This window comes from Populus alba, chromosome 19 (genome assembly GCF_005239225.2).
Source record: "Populus alba chromosome 19, ASM523922v2, whole genome shotgun sequence".
Classification (NCBI taxonomy): Eukaryota; Viridiplantae; Streptophyta; class Magnoliopsida; order Malpighiales; family Salicaceae; genus Populus; species Populus alba.
In genome coordinates, this window is record NC_133302.1 from 5289793 (window position 1) to 5306910 (window position 17118).

General features: G+C 34.5%; 3 protein-coding genes across 3 annotated transcripts; 2 read left to right on the forward strand and 1 right to left on the reverse strand.

Annotated features, from left to right (window-relative positions):
* Positions 1-3178: 3178 nt before the first annotated feature.
* On the forward strand, positions 3179-5929 carry LOC118037881 (G-type lectin S-receptor-like serine/threonine-protein kinase LECRK1). Its single transcript, XM_035044033.2, has one exon. It carries the CDS (start codon positions 3349-3351, stop codon positions 5734-5736), a length of 2388 nt encoding a protein of 795 aa, XP_034899924.1. The 5' UTR covers positions 3179-3348; the 3' UTR covers positions 5737-5929.
* Positions 5930-6559: 630 nt separating this feature from the next.
* LOC118037885 (G-type lectin S-receptor-like serine/threonine-protein kinase LECRK3) lies at positions 6560-9144 on the forward strand. The gene has a single exon (XM_035044039.2). It carries the CDS (start codon positions 6712-6714, stop codon positions 9070-9072), a length of 2361 nt encoding a protein of 786 aa, XP_034899930.1. The 5' UTR covers positions 6560-6711; the 3' UTR covers positions 9073-9144.
* A 1776-nt stretch (positions 9145-10920) lies between these two features.
* LOC118037882 (major pollen allergen Ole e 10) lies at positions 10921-13382 on the reverse strand. Its single transcript, XM_035044035.2, has 4 exons — positions 13003-13382; positions 11781-12119; positions 11406-11436; positions 10921-11221 (listed from the first exon to the last, which is right to left on the reverse strand). Exons 1-4 carry the CDS (start codon positions 13055-13057, stop codon positions 11122-11124), a joined length of 525 nt encoding a protein of 174 aa, XP_034899926.1. The 5' UTR covers positions 13058-13382; the 3' UTR covers positions 10921-11121.
* Positions 13383-17118: the final 3736 nt, after the last annotated feature.

Below are 17118 nucleotides of genomic sequence, written 5' to 3' on the forward strand. Positions count from 1 at the left end.
TTGCAAGGGATGCACTTATTTTAGAACGTGAAAGGAATAACAAAGATGGTCTTTTCTCATTTCAAGCGCAAGCAACTATGATCAATAAACTTTGACCTCGTATAATGTGATGGTTTATTCTTTGCAAAGATGCATTTCATGAGTTATGAGCAACAAGTTCACTACATACCATTATTCATACTTTTAAAAACACATGATTCAAGAGTAATGGGGTAAGGGTGTTTATTCTCTTTTTTTTCACAATTTTTTTTTTTATAATTTAGTCACCTCAATGATGGAGTTGCTTGATTTACTTGTCATTCTACAAGTAGAATGTCAAAAATATTGTTTTTGAATAAACATCAAATTATTTTTTGAAATCAAAATGCCAGATCAATTTTTTCAAAACTCTAATAGAGAAACTGATTTTTGGTAAAAGAGATGAATTGCGTCTATGAGATCGCACAAGGCTTCAAAGATGTGTTTGTGAATCTTTATAAGAAAACTCTCTCAGAAAAAAAATGAATAATGCTAATCGTAAACACGATTGAATGACAAACTCATTATTGTCATTGAAACTTTAGAAAATAAGTTCAACAAGGAAGAACTTATGACAACATCTTGGGCTATGAATACTGGCATGATAACATATAAAGGGGCTAAACATTTAGCGATCATTGATTAGAATTTCTGGAATCTTTCAATCATTCGTTCACCTCGACAAGGGCATCTTTTCAACAGTTAGTTGAAGTCATTTGTAAGAACAGTAAGTGTCTTGGCAACCCCTTTCAGTGTCCTTTCCCTTTTCAGTGAAACTGTTCTTTTTCAGACGGATCATCAATTTTACCTAACCCAATGGCTTGTTCAATCCTCTCAGCTATAAAAACCAGGTCAGTAAAATGTTGTGCAGAGCTTCTAACCAAGTATTCAAAGTATGGAGCTTTAAAGGTGTTGGAAAATAAACTGATCATTTCTTTTTCCAACACGGGAGGGTTAACTTGTGCAGCTACCTCACTCCATCTTCGGGCGTATTCTCTTATGGACTCTTTGTTATCTTTCTCCATAGCTTGCAAGCTTAACCGATCAGGGCCCACATCTATATTGAACTTATATTGCCTCATGAAGGCATCAACTAAATCCTTCCATTTTTTAACCTTGGTATTGTCTAACCGTATATACCAAGTGAGGGCACCATTACTTAGACTGTCTTGAAAGAAATGAATCAGCAGTTTCTCATCATCAACCACCTCAGCCATTTTGTTGCAGTATGCTTTGAGATGAGTTATAGGGCATTGAGTTCCCGTATATTTGATAAATTCTGGCATTGAGTTTCTCATCATCAATAACCTTGGCATGCGCAAACTGGCACGAACATCCACGTTAATTTAAAAATATATATATCACTATGAAATTTAAAAAATCTATTAAACTTGAGATGTTAAAATTCCATGGCCATGTAGCTATTTGGCTATCTTCAACTTAACCAGAAAAAGGGAAACAAAGTTTCATGCATCCCTTGTCTTCTCATGCTGTTTTACTGGTTAAGAAATTTGCAAGTAAAACCTTGTAAGAGCTCTCAGTGGCTTCCTCTTAGCAGGAACTACCCTGCTGATATAGTGATATGTATGTTCTCTAATTACATCTCTCATGAGGCTTGAGTTACTGGCACGGGCCTACATGCATGCAAGCAGGGCGGAACCAAAAATTAAAATTAAAAGGGGTTAAAATGCTGTGATTTGCACAGTATCCTATAAAAATACTAAGAATTAACTCAAAGGGAGCTTGAAAATTTTTTTCTTTGCAGGGGCCCCAGCCTTCCTTTGTCTCCGCCCCTGCATGCAAGGCACAGAGCCATCAAACACTATTGTTAATCAAACAATACTGGAAAAGCAACTATATAAAAGACTTTTTTTTGAGACCATACATTTCAGAAAGGGACAGGTATTTGATTTTGTCAATAAGCCGTGTTGTTTGCTTCAACACAAGTCAATTTTCTGTTATACCATTAACGGAGGAAATAGGGAGCAGAGACAATTTTCTCAACCTCTTTCAATCAGTCTTTCTCAATACAATTATCCTTGTCCTTTTTGTGCCGCCAATCTTTCTGTAATAATTAAAGTCATGTGTGCAACCTCTCCTTACATTATGTCTTTCAAGAAAAAAAATTCTTGTTATAAGCAACCAGAAACGTTCTGGGACTGTCTATTTTTACTGGTATACAACGTGGAAATGTCCTGATAGGAACACTGATGGGAACATGATTAAATTTGCGATTCTTAAAATTTTAGAATTTTTTTTTAAATTAATATATTTTTTACTATTTTTAAAATAATTTTTAAAAAATAAAATAATATTATTTTGATATATTTCTAAATAAAAATCATTTTGAAAAACAATCATAGCTACACTTTCAAACACATATTTAGTATGCATCTAGTACTGTAAAATATATTAAAATAATTTTTTATATAAGTATATAAAAACCATCAAAAAGCTCTAAAAATCCATTAATTTGATTTTGATTTTTTCAAACTAAATGCACTCAATCGCTTTTAAATGCAAAACAAACAATGATGGAACTAGAAAGAAAATGGTTAGCTAATGTAAGATGAGCAAGTCATCGATTTAATCCTTTCCTGTAATTGAAAGGTAGGAAATATTGCAAACTGTCTTTTTTTTATCCAATGCTTTCATTTGCAGACAATTTCTTAGTGCCATTTGCATGAAAGAGATGTGAAGGATGGTTGTATGATAAGTACAATTTCTAAATTAGGTTTTAAGTCAATGATAATTGTTTGGTAAATCTCATGAACCTGTGGTTCTAGGATCATCTATACTTGTATCCAATTTTTGGAGACTTCGTGGTTGGATCTCCATCTTCTTGTGCTTGGAGATTTTGTGTGAGGCAGGCAGGCATCGGCACCTATACCAAAGTCTGAACAATATACCTAGAAACCCATTTACAACAAATATTGGTGGAGAAAAAACATTTATTACCATAAACATGACTGATTCAAGAGTGAAATGGATGGAAACAGTACAAGAAAACTACAACAAGCATAAATAATACAAATTTTATCAAATAAGATCAACGTATAAAATTTTTTATTCAAAATTTTATTACTGAATATTTTGCTTCCAAAATACTTTTTAAATTACAAATTAAATAACTCTATTTATAGAAAAATCAAGTCTACCACTGATGGGGCCAAGTTTCAGTGATCATCTTAGATTAATAGTCGGTGCCCCTAAGAAGAAGCAATGGTGGAGCCCTAGCTTTAGCATTTCCTTGTTTTACTTTATAGTCATTCGAGACTTGTGAGAAGTTACAAGGACAACAAGATCATCTATCTTCCATACTTCTATCTAATGGCTTTTGCTTATGCAGCTTTCGTTTTGTTTGTAATTTGTATTTACAAACCTGTAACTTCCCAGCAGAACCACTCAAACTTGATAAGTTTAGGTTCTTCAATCTTCACCAACGTCGAACCAACTTCATGGCGCTCCCCTTCTGGCACATTTGCCTTTGGGTTCTACCCACAGGGCAGTGGCTTTATAGTGGGAATTTGGTTGGTGTGTAAGCCAGCTGATATAATCACCTGGACAGCATACCGAGATGACCCTCCTGTGCCGTCAAATGCTACGTTGGAGTTGACCGTAAACGGTAAGCTTCTTTTAAGAACTTATCATGCCAACAATGAGGCCGGTGAAGAGAAACTCATTGCTAAGATAGAGAAGTCAGCTTCAAACGCTCGCATGTTTGATTCTGGAAATCTAGTGCTCTACAATGAACATTCTGATGTCATTTGGGAGAGTTTCAACTTTCCTACAGATACAATATTAGGAGGCCAGAATCTATATGCAGGGGGTGAACTGCTTTCCAGTGCATCTACAACCGATTTTTCAACAGGAAGGTTTCGTCTTAAAATGCAAAGTGATGGGAATCTTGTTTTGTATCCCGTAGACACTCCAGATACTTCAGCAGATGCTTATTGGAGAGCAGAAATGTACACTTCTGGGTCCTCTGGTGCCCATCTATATTTAAATTATACTTCAGGAGAACTGCTAATCCTTAACAAAACCTCGGGCATAGTCATGAGATATGTGCTTTACCCTGATTCACAATCGGCAAGCAGCTCAATTATCTACCGGGCAACATTGGAGAACAATGGAATTTTTAAATTGTATTCTCATAACTTCGACAGAAATGGTGCCTACACTACATATCTTAAAAATTATGTACCAAAGAGTCAATGCGAAGTGAAGACTTTCTGCGGTCTCAACAGCTACTGCACCATGATCGATGATCAACCTGACTGCCGCTGTCTTCCTGGCACTGTTCCTGTCCATCCCGACCAGAGATATAATGGGTGTGAGAGGAACTACACTGAAGAGTTGTGCAAAGTTGCAGAGGAAACATCCTCGTATAACATTATTGATATGGAGAAAATGACTTGTTATGACATTCCTTATTTTGTAAACTACACGTCATCAGAAGAAGATTGCAGAAAGTCCTGTTTGCAGGACTGTAACTGTGCTGGTGCGCTGTACGAATATGGGCACTGCAAGAAAATGAAGTTCCCAGTGAAATATGCTAGGAGATATGAAGATGATGATCAGTACTCATCAAAGGTTTTCTTAAAGGTGGGTTTGAAGAGCGTCGGATCTGCAATGAAGCCTCCAGTGGTCCATAAGACAAGCAAGAAGACAGTGACTCTCATTTGTTTTATGAGCGTAGCATTCATCACATGCTCTTCAATTGCCATTGCAGTTTCTGTTTTTCTCATCTCTAAGTCAAGAGTTGTTGAGGCCAGAATGCGGTTGGGAAGCGGAAATCTTGGCTTGGCCCATGAGCTCTCCCTGAGAGCATTTTCATATCGTGAGCTTAAAAATGCAACCAAGGGTTTCAGGGAAGAGTTGGGAAAAGGATCTTTTGGAACAGTTTACAAAGGGACATTATACAAAGGTAAAAAAGTAATTGCAGTGAAGAGGCTAGAGAAGTTGGTCAGTGAAGGTGAAAGAGAGTTCCTCACAGAGATGCGTTCAATTGGAAAAACTCATCATAAAAACTTGGTTCGGCTACTTGGTTACTGTACTGAGGACTCCCAGAGGCTACTAGTTTATGAATACATGAGCAACGGTTCCCTTGCAGATCTTCTCTTCCGAACTGAAAGAATTCCAAATTGGAGTCACAGGGTGAAGATTGCTTTGGATATTGCTAGAGGGATCCTATATCTACATGAAGAGTGTGAGGCACCAATCATCCATTGCGATATAAAGCCTCAAAACATTCTAATGGATGATTTTTGGAATGCTAAGATCTCTGATTTTGGGCTAGCAAAATTGCTAGTGCCTGACCAAACAAGAACCTTCACAATAGTCAGAGGGACACGAGGTTACTTGGCTCCTGAATGGCACAAGAACACTCCAATATCAGTGAAGGCAGATGTTTACAGTTACGGAGTTATGCTCTTGGAAATTGTTTTCCGCAGGAGAAATATAGAAACTAATGTATCAAGACCAGAGGAAGTTATACTTTCTAATTGGGCATACGAGCTTATGGTTGCAAGAGAATTGGACAAGCTAGATCTTGGCGAAGATGTAGACTTGCAGAATTTTGAGAAAATGGTTATGGTGGGCATGTGGTGCATTCAAGATGAACCAGGTATCCGTCCTTCTATGAAGTCTGTTGTGTTGATGTTAGAAGGAATTACCGATGTATCTGTTCCTCCACATCCAACTTCAGCTTCGGCATAAGTTTGTGGGCAGGAAAACTAATAAAGTTCTGTATCCTACTGTTGTAGTAGTTCTAACAAAAAAATCATTCGTTGTTTTTCATGGGAGGAGAAGTTATGGAAGCAGTGGTGTAAAGAACATGTTTCTGTCTTCTCCAAATTCAATATGTCAACTGGCGTGAATAATTATTAATGGCCACTCCTATACAACATTACAGCATGTTGTTGTTGATGGATTGATGGATGATCAATATGTTACTTGTTATTTCTTTCTTTTTTCCTACGAGGAGAAACTAAGCTTGGAAATTTAATCTCTAATAGCCTCACAAATCAAATGAATTTCTTAACTTGGTTTAAGAGATTAAGAGATGAAGGTGTGTAATGCTAAGGAATCTATAAACTGTAAGTTAAAAAAAAAAAAAAAAAAGTAAAGCAATATATTCATTTTGAAAAATAAAAAACTATAAAGGAAATTGAAAATTACGATAAGTAAAAGAAAGCGATGTATTGCTGAAATTTTATAAAAACATTATATATTTCCAAATGCTAAATGCCCTATTAATAATGTTAAGAAATAAAATTAACGTAAACTATAAATCTCAGTCCTATACAAAATATTGATGGCATATAAGAATTTTACTATATAAATACTAGTACAACTGATGAAATTTCTTGAGAAATTTATTGGGATAATATTTACTATGATAAAACTGCAATTCAAGCTTTATTATCTTGACTTGGAGGGTTGCAATTCAAGGAAGATGATGACTTCTCTCAGCCAACTGGTCTAACACGTTTGGTAGACTTTTGTGGACCACACTAGGCCACTATAAGAAAAGTTGCAGACGTACCAATAGTGAACAAATCTTTCATTTCACACGGTTTTAGTTTTGAAGTTTGCTAGAATTTTCATCACATTAACATTTAGCCAGTATAGTCTCAACAATAGCTAGCTTTTCTGTATCTGTTTGGCTCTTTACACCACACTCCTGTCACCATGGCTTTGGTATCAGGGCTTCTGCTTCTAATGTTATCGATACTCTTTGTGGAAGCAAGAACTCAAACGAACCAAATTGGTGAAATACACTTGGGTTCTCAGTTATCTCCCATCTCTAACATGCATTCATGGCTCTCCCCTTCAGGCCATTTTGCGTTTGGCTTCTATTCACAGGGAAATGGATTTGCTGTAGGAATATGGATGATGGGTCAACCTAATAACACGGTCGTCTGGACTGCAAATCGAGATGATGAACCAGTCTCCATCAATGCTACCATTCACTTATCAGAAGAGGGTAAGCTCCTTCTTCGGACTGAGCAGGGCAATGAAAATCTTATTGCTGATGTTTCAGAAGTCGCAGCTTCAGCTTCAATGCTCGATTCTGGTAATTTCGTGCTTTACAATGGTTCTTCTGTTATTTGGCAAAGCTTTGATGAGTACCCAACCGACACCATATTAGTAGGTCAGAATCTTACTTATTCTGATAAATTGGTTTCAAGTGTGTCGAGCTCAAATCACTCCAGTGGAAGGTTTCTCCTCAAGATGCAGGGAGATGGAAACCTTGTCGCCTACCCTACAAACAGCGCTCGTCAAGATGTTGATACTTACTGGGCCAGTCATACTACTGGAGACAACCAGGGGTGGAGTTACTTGAGTACTCTCTATCTTAATCACCAGGGATTTCTGTCCATGGTTACGGTCTCTAAAAAACCAGTCTTGTTGGCAAGAAGTTCTTATCCCTGTAACAACAAAACTACAATCTTTCGTGCGACGCTTGATGCTGATGGGATTTTCAGGTTGTATTCACACTGCTTAGAGAACAAAACTAGCTGGAGTGTGCATATTGAGTGGTCTGCTTTGAATAATCAATGCAATGTTCATGGCTTCTGTGATTTAAACAGTTATTGCTCTGGCATGGGCACTAATGCTGACTGTTCCTGTTATCCTGGATTTGCTTTCAATGACCCCAGTGAGAAATTCAGTGGATGCTACAAGAATGTCACCGAAAGTTTTTGCAGAGGCACCAAAGAAGGGAAAATTTACGATGTCAAAGCCGTAGAGAATATATTGTTCGAGCGATATCCTTATTCTGTCCTACATGTGAAGAAGGAAACTTGTCGTTTGTCTTGCCTGAAAGATTGTCTTTGTGATGTTGCTCTATATATGAATGAGAGGTGTGAAAAGTATACTGCACCAATTCGATATGGTTTAAAAGATATAAACATATCATCTATAGCCTTCTTCAAAGTGAAAGCAGCATCTCATGCTGCACCTCCAATGAGCCCGACAATCATCATAGAAAGCAAGAAAAGTTTACTTGTGTTTCTTGCTATAGCATTCGGCTCTGTTACTTTCTTGTGTTTTGTCATTGCAATCTCTACTTTCTGCGTGTACAGGGATCGAGCTTATCTTTACGAAAAGCTGTCAGGAATCATAAGCTTGGCTGGAGAGTTTACTCTGCGGTCATTTTCTTATAGTGAGCTTGAGAAAGCTACAGGTGGTTTCATGGAAGAGCTGGGCAGGGGTTCTATTGGTGCAGTTTACAGAGGGACAATACCTGAGGGTGACAGAACTGTTGCTGTTAAGAGACTTGAGAAAGTTTTAGATGAAGGGGAAAAAAAGTTCCGAGCAGAAATCACTGTGATTGGACAAACTTATCACAGAAACTTGGTTCGGTTGCTTGGTTTTTGTGTGGAGGGCTCTCGGAGGGTTCTCGTCTACGAGTACTTGAGAAACGGCACCCTTGCCGATCTTTTATTCCAGTCTGAGAGGCGCCCAATTTGGAAAGAAAGAGTGAGGATTGCTCTAGATATAGCTCGAGGAATACTCTATCTACATGAAGAGTGTCAAGCCTGCATCATCCATTGCAATATAACCCCTCAAAACATTCTCATGGATGATTCTTGGATGGCCAAAATCTCCGATTTCGGATTATCGAAGCTATTATATCCAGATGAAATAAGAAGCTCGATGGCCCTCTCACAGAGTCGAGGGCACATGGCACCTGAATGGCAGAATAACGCCTTGATGTCGGTAAAAGCTGATATCTACAGCTTCGGAGTTGTTCTTCTGGAGATCATCTGTTGCAGAAGCAGTATAAAAGTGGACGTCTCAACACCAGATGAAATGAATCTTCCCGGTTGGGCATATCAATGCTTTGCAGCTGGACAGGTGGATAAGCTTGTGAAGGATGAAGTTATAGAATTCGAGTCACTGGAAAGAATGGTGAAGATTGGACTGCTGTGCGTTCAACATGATCCAGCTTCACGTCCTTGTATCAAGAATGTGATCTTGATGCTTGAAGGGTCTGAAGACATTCCAACTCCACCAGCGATAGCTCCATTCCGTAGCACCGCTTAGTTTCCAAATAATTTGCCTCATGTTTTATGCATAATCTATACGTTATATGTAACCATGTATTTGTGTGTTAAATGGTCGTGGATTTGAAGTGATTTGTGAAGTGTTTTTATCTGTTTCTGCTTCAAATTTGACTTGTGAAGTACCGAAAATATAAATACAGAACTTATTTGAAATTATGGTTGGAGATGGTTTTTTAAAATGTTTTTTAAAAAAAAAATTATATTAAAAAAAAAAATTATTATTTTTTTAAAATTTTTAATATCAACATATTAAAATAATTTTAAAACATTAAAAATATAATTTAAAAACTAAAAAATCTTTAGAAATTTTAAAAAACATGATCTAACTGCACAAACAAATATTATCATAGAAAATTGAATGAGAAAAAAAAAAACAGCATATATAAATACCAGTTTTATTCTTTGAAAGTAAATATAACTGCAAATTTAAAAATCCATTCCTGTAACTTTTTCTTTTCTTGTCAAATTTTCTATGTTTTATGTGTTGTTTTAATTTTATCTTCCATTTACAAAATATATATATATATACACACACACTACACACACACCAGATGGAAAACATACCCTTAATTGTATTAGGGTCTTGAACAAATAGAAATCCAATGAAATACTTGGGCTGTGTAAATACAGTCCATTTGTTCCATAGGCTTACTAAACCCCAGCTTCCAAGCCTAAGCTTTCCCAGATAGGGTGCAGCCTATGTCCCATCCAAAGCCCAAGCTAGCTAGGCTGGTTGCAACTTATATATATATATATATATATATATATATATATATATATATATATATATATATATATATATATATAAATGGACTGTATTTACACAGGCTAAGTATTTCATTGGATTTCTATGAGTTCAAGACCCTAATACAATTAAGGGAATGTTTTCCATCTGGTGTGTGTGTAGTGTGTGTGTGTATATATATATATATATATAATAATCCCCATCTATTAAAAACAAATCAAATCTTAAAAGCTACTTTTAAATAATAAATTAACAAAAAATCATTTTAAATAAAAATTAAAATCCACATTTTTTCTATTTCGTTCACAAAATTGTTTAATTCTGATATATGGAGTTATATCGAGATGAAAACAAACTAAATTAACTTAAATGAATATGTGATTTTTAATTTTAACTTTGTAAAATACTACTTTTAATATTCCATTAAAAATAATAATAACAAGTAAAATGAATACACAAAAAAATCTCTAATTGACTTTTTATTTTGTCCATGTGTTTCAAATCTATCATTTGGCTCTTTAGTTTTTGTAATCTTAGACAAATAGAATTTAGATTAAGTTCTTTTTCTTCAATTTCTCTTCAACTGAATCTTCATTTATAACCCAAATGGTCCGAACTTAGTTTTTTTTACCATGATACTCGATTATTGGTCTAATTTCAACCCATTATGTTTTTAATTTTTAATTTTTTTAATATATTTTTGTATTTGTTTTACTCTTTATGATTATTTCTAAATAAAAATGATAAAAAAAATAATTAAAATTTACTAAATTTACTAAAAAGATATTATTTTGGATTTTATGTTTTTATTTGAAGCATATGAAAACAGGTAAAAAACAAAAGCATTGCAAATAAAATAGTCAAAGAATACCGATATGAATATTCAAAGCTCGATGAACAAAGTATAAATATTTAAGTTTTATTATCATCCTAATATTTAAATTCTTTACTTGTTGAGTAATTAATGCTATTATCATCCTACTTAATTAGCACTAGTGTCCCATGGAATTTAGGCAAGTTTGAAAGAAAGAAAGAAAAAAGAAGAAGCAAGCACATAGACATTGGGGAGACAAAAAGGAAAGATTTGATGGCATGAACAAAATTAGATTCCTAACCCATGAGCAAAGATACGAATAATATCTTTGTAAACCCAATTACAAAGTACTAATCTTAGCAAAATACAGAGAATACAATAATCTTATGGCTTCCCATAACATAAAGTTTGGTAAAAGGACATAGTCAATATTGACTATCCACTTCATTCACAGCTTGACCGACCAATAATTATCTTCTCAAGTACAAAAGCAGCAAAATCCCAGCAAACTTCACCCATATAAAGCTTGTTTTGCACTTGAGTGAAGAAGGTGCTGACGACCCGACAGATCTGCAAAAACCCTCCAAAAAGGTGTTTGACATTAGAATGTTGATGTTTGATTCCTTGTCTTGGTACATATGTTCCATTTCACACTCTTCTTTTTTCTTTTAAAGAAGAAAAGAAAACAAAGTGTGTGAAAGAAGAACTCAAGAACATGTATATCCTATTTAGAAAGAAAAATAGAAGAACATACCCAGGTGAAGCAAAGTTACATTTTCCATGACCTGCACAATAAAATGAGGTTGATTAGTGGTATGGATAGAAGAACATATCCTTCGTGTATTGCTTTCTCACTCGCATCCGAATCCCACAAAAAATACGAGTAAATGTGTGTTTGATATCATAGTAAATCTGTAGTTCCAACGGGAATTGAATTGAATTCTGTAGTTCCAACAGGATATTTCATGTTGAATTGAGTTATGTAATCCCACAAAACTGATATATATTTCATGCATAAATCTGTAGTTCCTACAGGAATCGAGTTTTAATCCTACTCATCTCTACATCATGAGAAGCAAGAGTAGCAGAAAATTAGAACAGTAAAAGAAGAGAGAATGTGTTTTCTTACTGGGATCAATGTTGGTTAGAGTAGCAGTTCCTCCAAAATTGCAAGCTATATCAGAGTTCCCATTTTGTTGGTAATAGTTGTTGAAAGCATAGGAGGCATGAGACACAAGTGTGTCAGGATCGAAGCACGCTCCACCCCGTTGGATTGGATTACAATCTGCCATGCCTAGACCACAGGCCCAGTCTAACGCGTTCTGTAAATCAATTTGAGAGACACCTGGAAGGGCTACACACCATGAGGTTCCAGCAAGAAAAGTTGTGTTTCCTTCTGGAGGTGACAATGTTGTCACTGGAATAGCAGCCTCTGCTTTCTCTTGCGTTATAGTCTCCATTGTCAGGACTGAATGTTTTGACAGAGAAAATCAAAGGGACAAAGAAATAATTAAAAAGGGATGATCACAGAAACATCAATGATGCAATTCAAGATTTCTATCAATAATCCTGAAGGGAATCAGATCTAAGACACACAGTACAAATTCTTCACATCAATCTCTAACGTTCATAAAAATTTAATAAATTCTTCTAAACGTCGACCCTGAAATCCAAACCTAAAACATCAAAGAAATGAGCATGTCTCCTTAACCACAGGACCAACAGAGAGGGGGGGGAGGGGAAGAAAAAGGAAACAAAGCTGCTGTAATATGCTCTTTTACTTATTAATTGTTCTTGTACCATAAGCAGCCTCGCAAAGAGGTTCCTACAGCATCAACTAAGACACGCATAGGAAGCAAAGTGTTTCTGCACACTCTTTTATGTCTGATGTCTCCCCTGTGGTTCTCAAGAAAGTGTGTTTCCTTGGTAGGTGGTATCTTGAAACACATAAAACTAGATTAAAAATGCTTATACGGGCTTGGGACATGGGAAATCTAGAAAAACCAAAAGGCAAAAACACAGAGAGTTAGCTAGGGACATTGCTTGGATAAACAGTCAAAATGTGGACAGACACCATTGCCATCCTCTAAGCATTCTGGTAATCAGGCTCTAGAGAAAGAAATCTTGAAGCTAACCGGGCCACCAGCCAAAAAAGAGGAAAATTATACTAAAACAGTACATTTTTATCAAGTTAATACCAAAGAAAGAGAACACTAGCTACTACTCCAACCTACACCATGGAAGCCATGATGAAATTCAACAGTAGCCCAACAAGCCAAACCCATAACAAGAACTAACCAGAAACAAGCAAAACCAGGGCAAAAACTATAAAAACAAGGAAGAAAACATACCTACATAACAATGCAGCAACAAGAGACATGGCAAAACCAGTACTTCGTTTCTCATCGTAAATTCTTCGAAGCCTTAACGAGAACACCAGTAAGTCTCAACAAACAAACACACACACACACGCAAGGTACCTGAGTGTTAATGAGAGTGATATTAATACTGATAAAGGAAATCTTGTTAGCATTGCCAGGAGAGTGAAGGGAATCCAGCAGTTTCTTCAAGGGAAATTATGTTCTTTCCCTTTTTTGGGCTTTAACACAAGTAGCGTGATGTAAGAAATGGTTCAGTGTCTAAAGTACTTGCCTACCTTTGACAGGCCATATGAGGCTTGTATAGGCATGAAATACTAGTCTCAAATTCAGGCTTTCACATCCATTTAATTTCCCCCCCTAAGGTTTGGGAGGCTTTTCAATTTCTTCCCTAAACCTTAGTTTTGTATCAATTAGCTCCCTAAAACTTTCCCCAAAGTTTCAATTCTTTTAATTCCTTGTGAGTATTTGGAAGTGTGTTAGCTTTTACTTTAAGGTTCATTCACTTAAAGAAAAAATCAAATCGATGTATGTTTTAGTGTTTTATTTAATAATTTTAATATGTTGTGTTAAAAATAAAAAAAATATTATTTTGATATGTTTTTGAATAAAATATATTTTTGAAAGGTAATCTAGCGGCACAATACAAAACACACACTTCATCAATTAAACTGATAGAATTCTTAATGCAACTTCTATCCTTTAATCATATCAAAATTCATAAAACTTGTTTCACCAAAATCTAAACCTATTATACACCACATTCAATCTAAAAATTAAAATAATTAGCAAATAAAAATTCAAATTAATTTTTTTTGTTTTTGCAAATTTATTGAATGAGCAATACTTAGGATAATTTTTCTAAAATTTAAATTTAAATTTAATTACAAAAAAATTTCTTTTATAATTTGGACAAAAGTATAGTGTGTAAATATATTTAATTATATATTAACTTTTAGGGAGACAATTGAAAGAAAAAGTGTAGGGGGGGGATTCAGGAACTCTGGAAACCTTAGGGGGCAAAATAAAATATAAATATAGTATGATTCTTTAAAGGTGAGTCACGGTCCTGCAACAAAAAGCATTTTAAGATCAGTCTTTCCTGACTTATAACGACATGTCCTTAGTGAGTTCAAGTTATCACGGATTCTTTTCATTTCTCACAATGCTATTTGGGTCGCATCCTAACGCTGGGCCTAGGCAGTGCACTTAGGCTTATTTTCTACCTCCAGCGGGCTTAAACAACTTTTTTAAGCATAATATTTTTTTAAGAATTTTTTTATACCCCGCATGGATCTCTAATAAATTTATATTAATTTAATATATATTATTTTTTATAGAATATAACTTAAAATATCATGTTAATTTATTTATAGAAATAAAATGACTCTTCGATTTTTTTTAAAATAAAAAAAATAAAATTTATGAATTATAAATATCTCATGAATCCTTTAAGCTCCAAGTTTATAATATTTATTCTTTATTGTATACATATTTTCATAATACATCTCTCTATAATATAGTTGCACTCTCTCTCTCTCTCATTATAACGATACCTGCTTAAATATATGAAAGTTTCATATCTACCATAAAAGGATCTTATACAGGTACTTGACTTATTAGCTACCAGCCGCCTTAACTTACAACGTACTAGTTACCACGCACTAACTACCAACCCTCTTGATTTCTCATTTTAAGTTGTCAGCCATATTAAGTAGGAATAATAGATTGGATTTTTAAAATTAAGTGATTATCTGATTATCTAGAACATAAAATATATTGCTAAGCTACTAGAATTTTTTAGAACATCATCAATTGATGTCGTTTATAAAAAACTAGTCAAAAAACCATCAGTTTCTTTCTAAGCTTTGTTTTTAACATTTCTAGATCATTTACACCACCATAACACACCTAAGCCAAAGCACATGATGAATTTACACTTGACAACATCATCATTGCAATTTGCTGCTCCTAGTGCTCATATGTAATTACACTACCAAAAAAAGCCTAGGTAGAATGATCACTAAGAGATTATTTAACATCCACACTCGTCAAACGCTCCCTCCCTCTGGCTACCACGGGATGGAACTCAGTTACCAATCTTGTTGTTCCATGCCAAACTTTTCGATCTCCCTAAAGCTCAACAAATTAACTCAAGATACATTATCCTTACCAGAAAGTAAGTTTATTTAAAAATAAAATAATTGTATACCTGCCATACAATTCTTATCTATATATCTATAGTGGGGGTTCTAGGCCTCACAAAATCTCTATGGATTAATTTCGGATCTCCTGCCTCTCTAGTGCAATCTTGAACTAACACGACTCTCTAGTAAGACTTGTGGGCCTAATAAAATCTTTAAGGATTAAAAGGAATGAAAACCAAACATGAAAAAAAAAATGAGGATGAAATCGCAAGAAACAAATAAAATTTCTAAGTCATCTAAAAATAAAAAAAAATCAAACGAATAAAAATCAAATTTGAGTGATGAAAAACTAAAGGAGAATAAAATTGAAAAAACTTTCTAATTTGAAGTGATTTTTCAAAATAAAACAAGTAAAACATAGACTAAATTTAAAAGGAAAAGAAATTTAAAAGTTGTTGTGATTTTTCATGGACAACACATAAACCGAGAAAAATAAAAGAGAAATGAAGGGGGGCAATCAAATTGGTGCTAAACTTGACATAATCACCATACATGCATAGCTTATGAAGAAAGAGAACATCGAGACGCATCAATTGACACGACAAAACAAATTTGTCCACCATCGAAGTTAGCCACATGATCCACTCGAAGGTAGCAGAGTAGTTGATACATGTTTGGCACACATTAACAACTTTTTGTTTTTTTTTTAACTTTTATATATCAAAAGCAACATCACCCCAATACCAAATAGTTATTTCTAAAATACCAAATTGAAATTACAAATTCACCCCCTGCAAAAATGCTTTGAGAAATTGTATTTTAAGGGTGATAGAGTTATTGCACTGTTTAAAAAAAAGAAGTAAAAAACCAAGGATACCCGCTACCCATTCCTAAGTAGAATTTTGCTTTTAAGGGTACAAAAATCAATCCATTTTAGAAAAAGTTTATAAAATGACAGAAATATCCCTCAATAATTGTAGAATAATAAATAAACCCTATTAAAATATAAATCTACCCCTGTAAGCCATTTCAAGTGATTTTTTAGGAACAAAAGCATAATTCCATTATTATAATTCAAAGTAATATAGTATTGTAGTACCCATCCATGGTGTATAAGAGCCCTTCGACTCCAGAATGGGAGGCATGCTAGGACAAGGATTCCATGTTTTCGTAGAAAAACCAAAGTCATCACACTTATCTAGTCAAGCGTTTGATTAGAATCAACTATTTTATAGTCTCACTTGGTTAAAAGGCAACACTAATTAATTCTATCATACTCCACATATTTCTTCTGTTTTTGGGTTTTATTGCTTCAATGTATTAATATATAACAATTGAATTTTTTCTAACATTATAATACAACTAAAAGACATGGATCGGTTTTATTATTATACTAAGTTTTTTCTATGCATTTTATTTTTTACATTCAATTTTTTTTTATCCATGCAGCAATAATAACGAGAAAAATAAACTAATATCTTCTAGTACATGTTAGTAATTTCATTTATCTTAACAAAGGTTAATGCTACAAAAGACATCCTTGTAGGAATATTTGTCAAATTTTTACACTACAGTCATGCAAAATATGTTATTAAACATGATACAACCCGACAAGTTAATTCAATGACCTACCGACTCAAGACATGGCTTGAACCAAGTTAATTCAATGATTTACCGACTCAAAACATGGCTTAAACAAGATTTATTGTCCAATCAGGTGAGAATTGTTGGTGGTCGACCTAATAGATCAACTTGCAACCCATTTAATATGATCAAAACTCGAAAGGCACTTGATTTCATATTAAAAAAAAAAAAAAAAAAAAAAAACACACCCTTCTAATCGAGCCAAGTCATGAGCCAAACAAGTTTTATGAAGTTGTAGTTCCTAGAAATTTCGCATTGGTGTGTTTCGGGGCTTTGCATTCTGCAACGAGTAATAAGA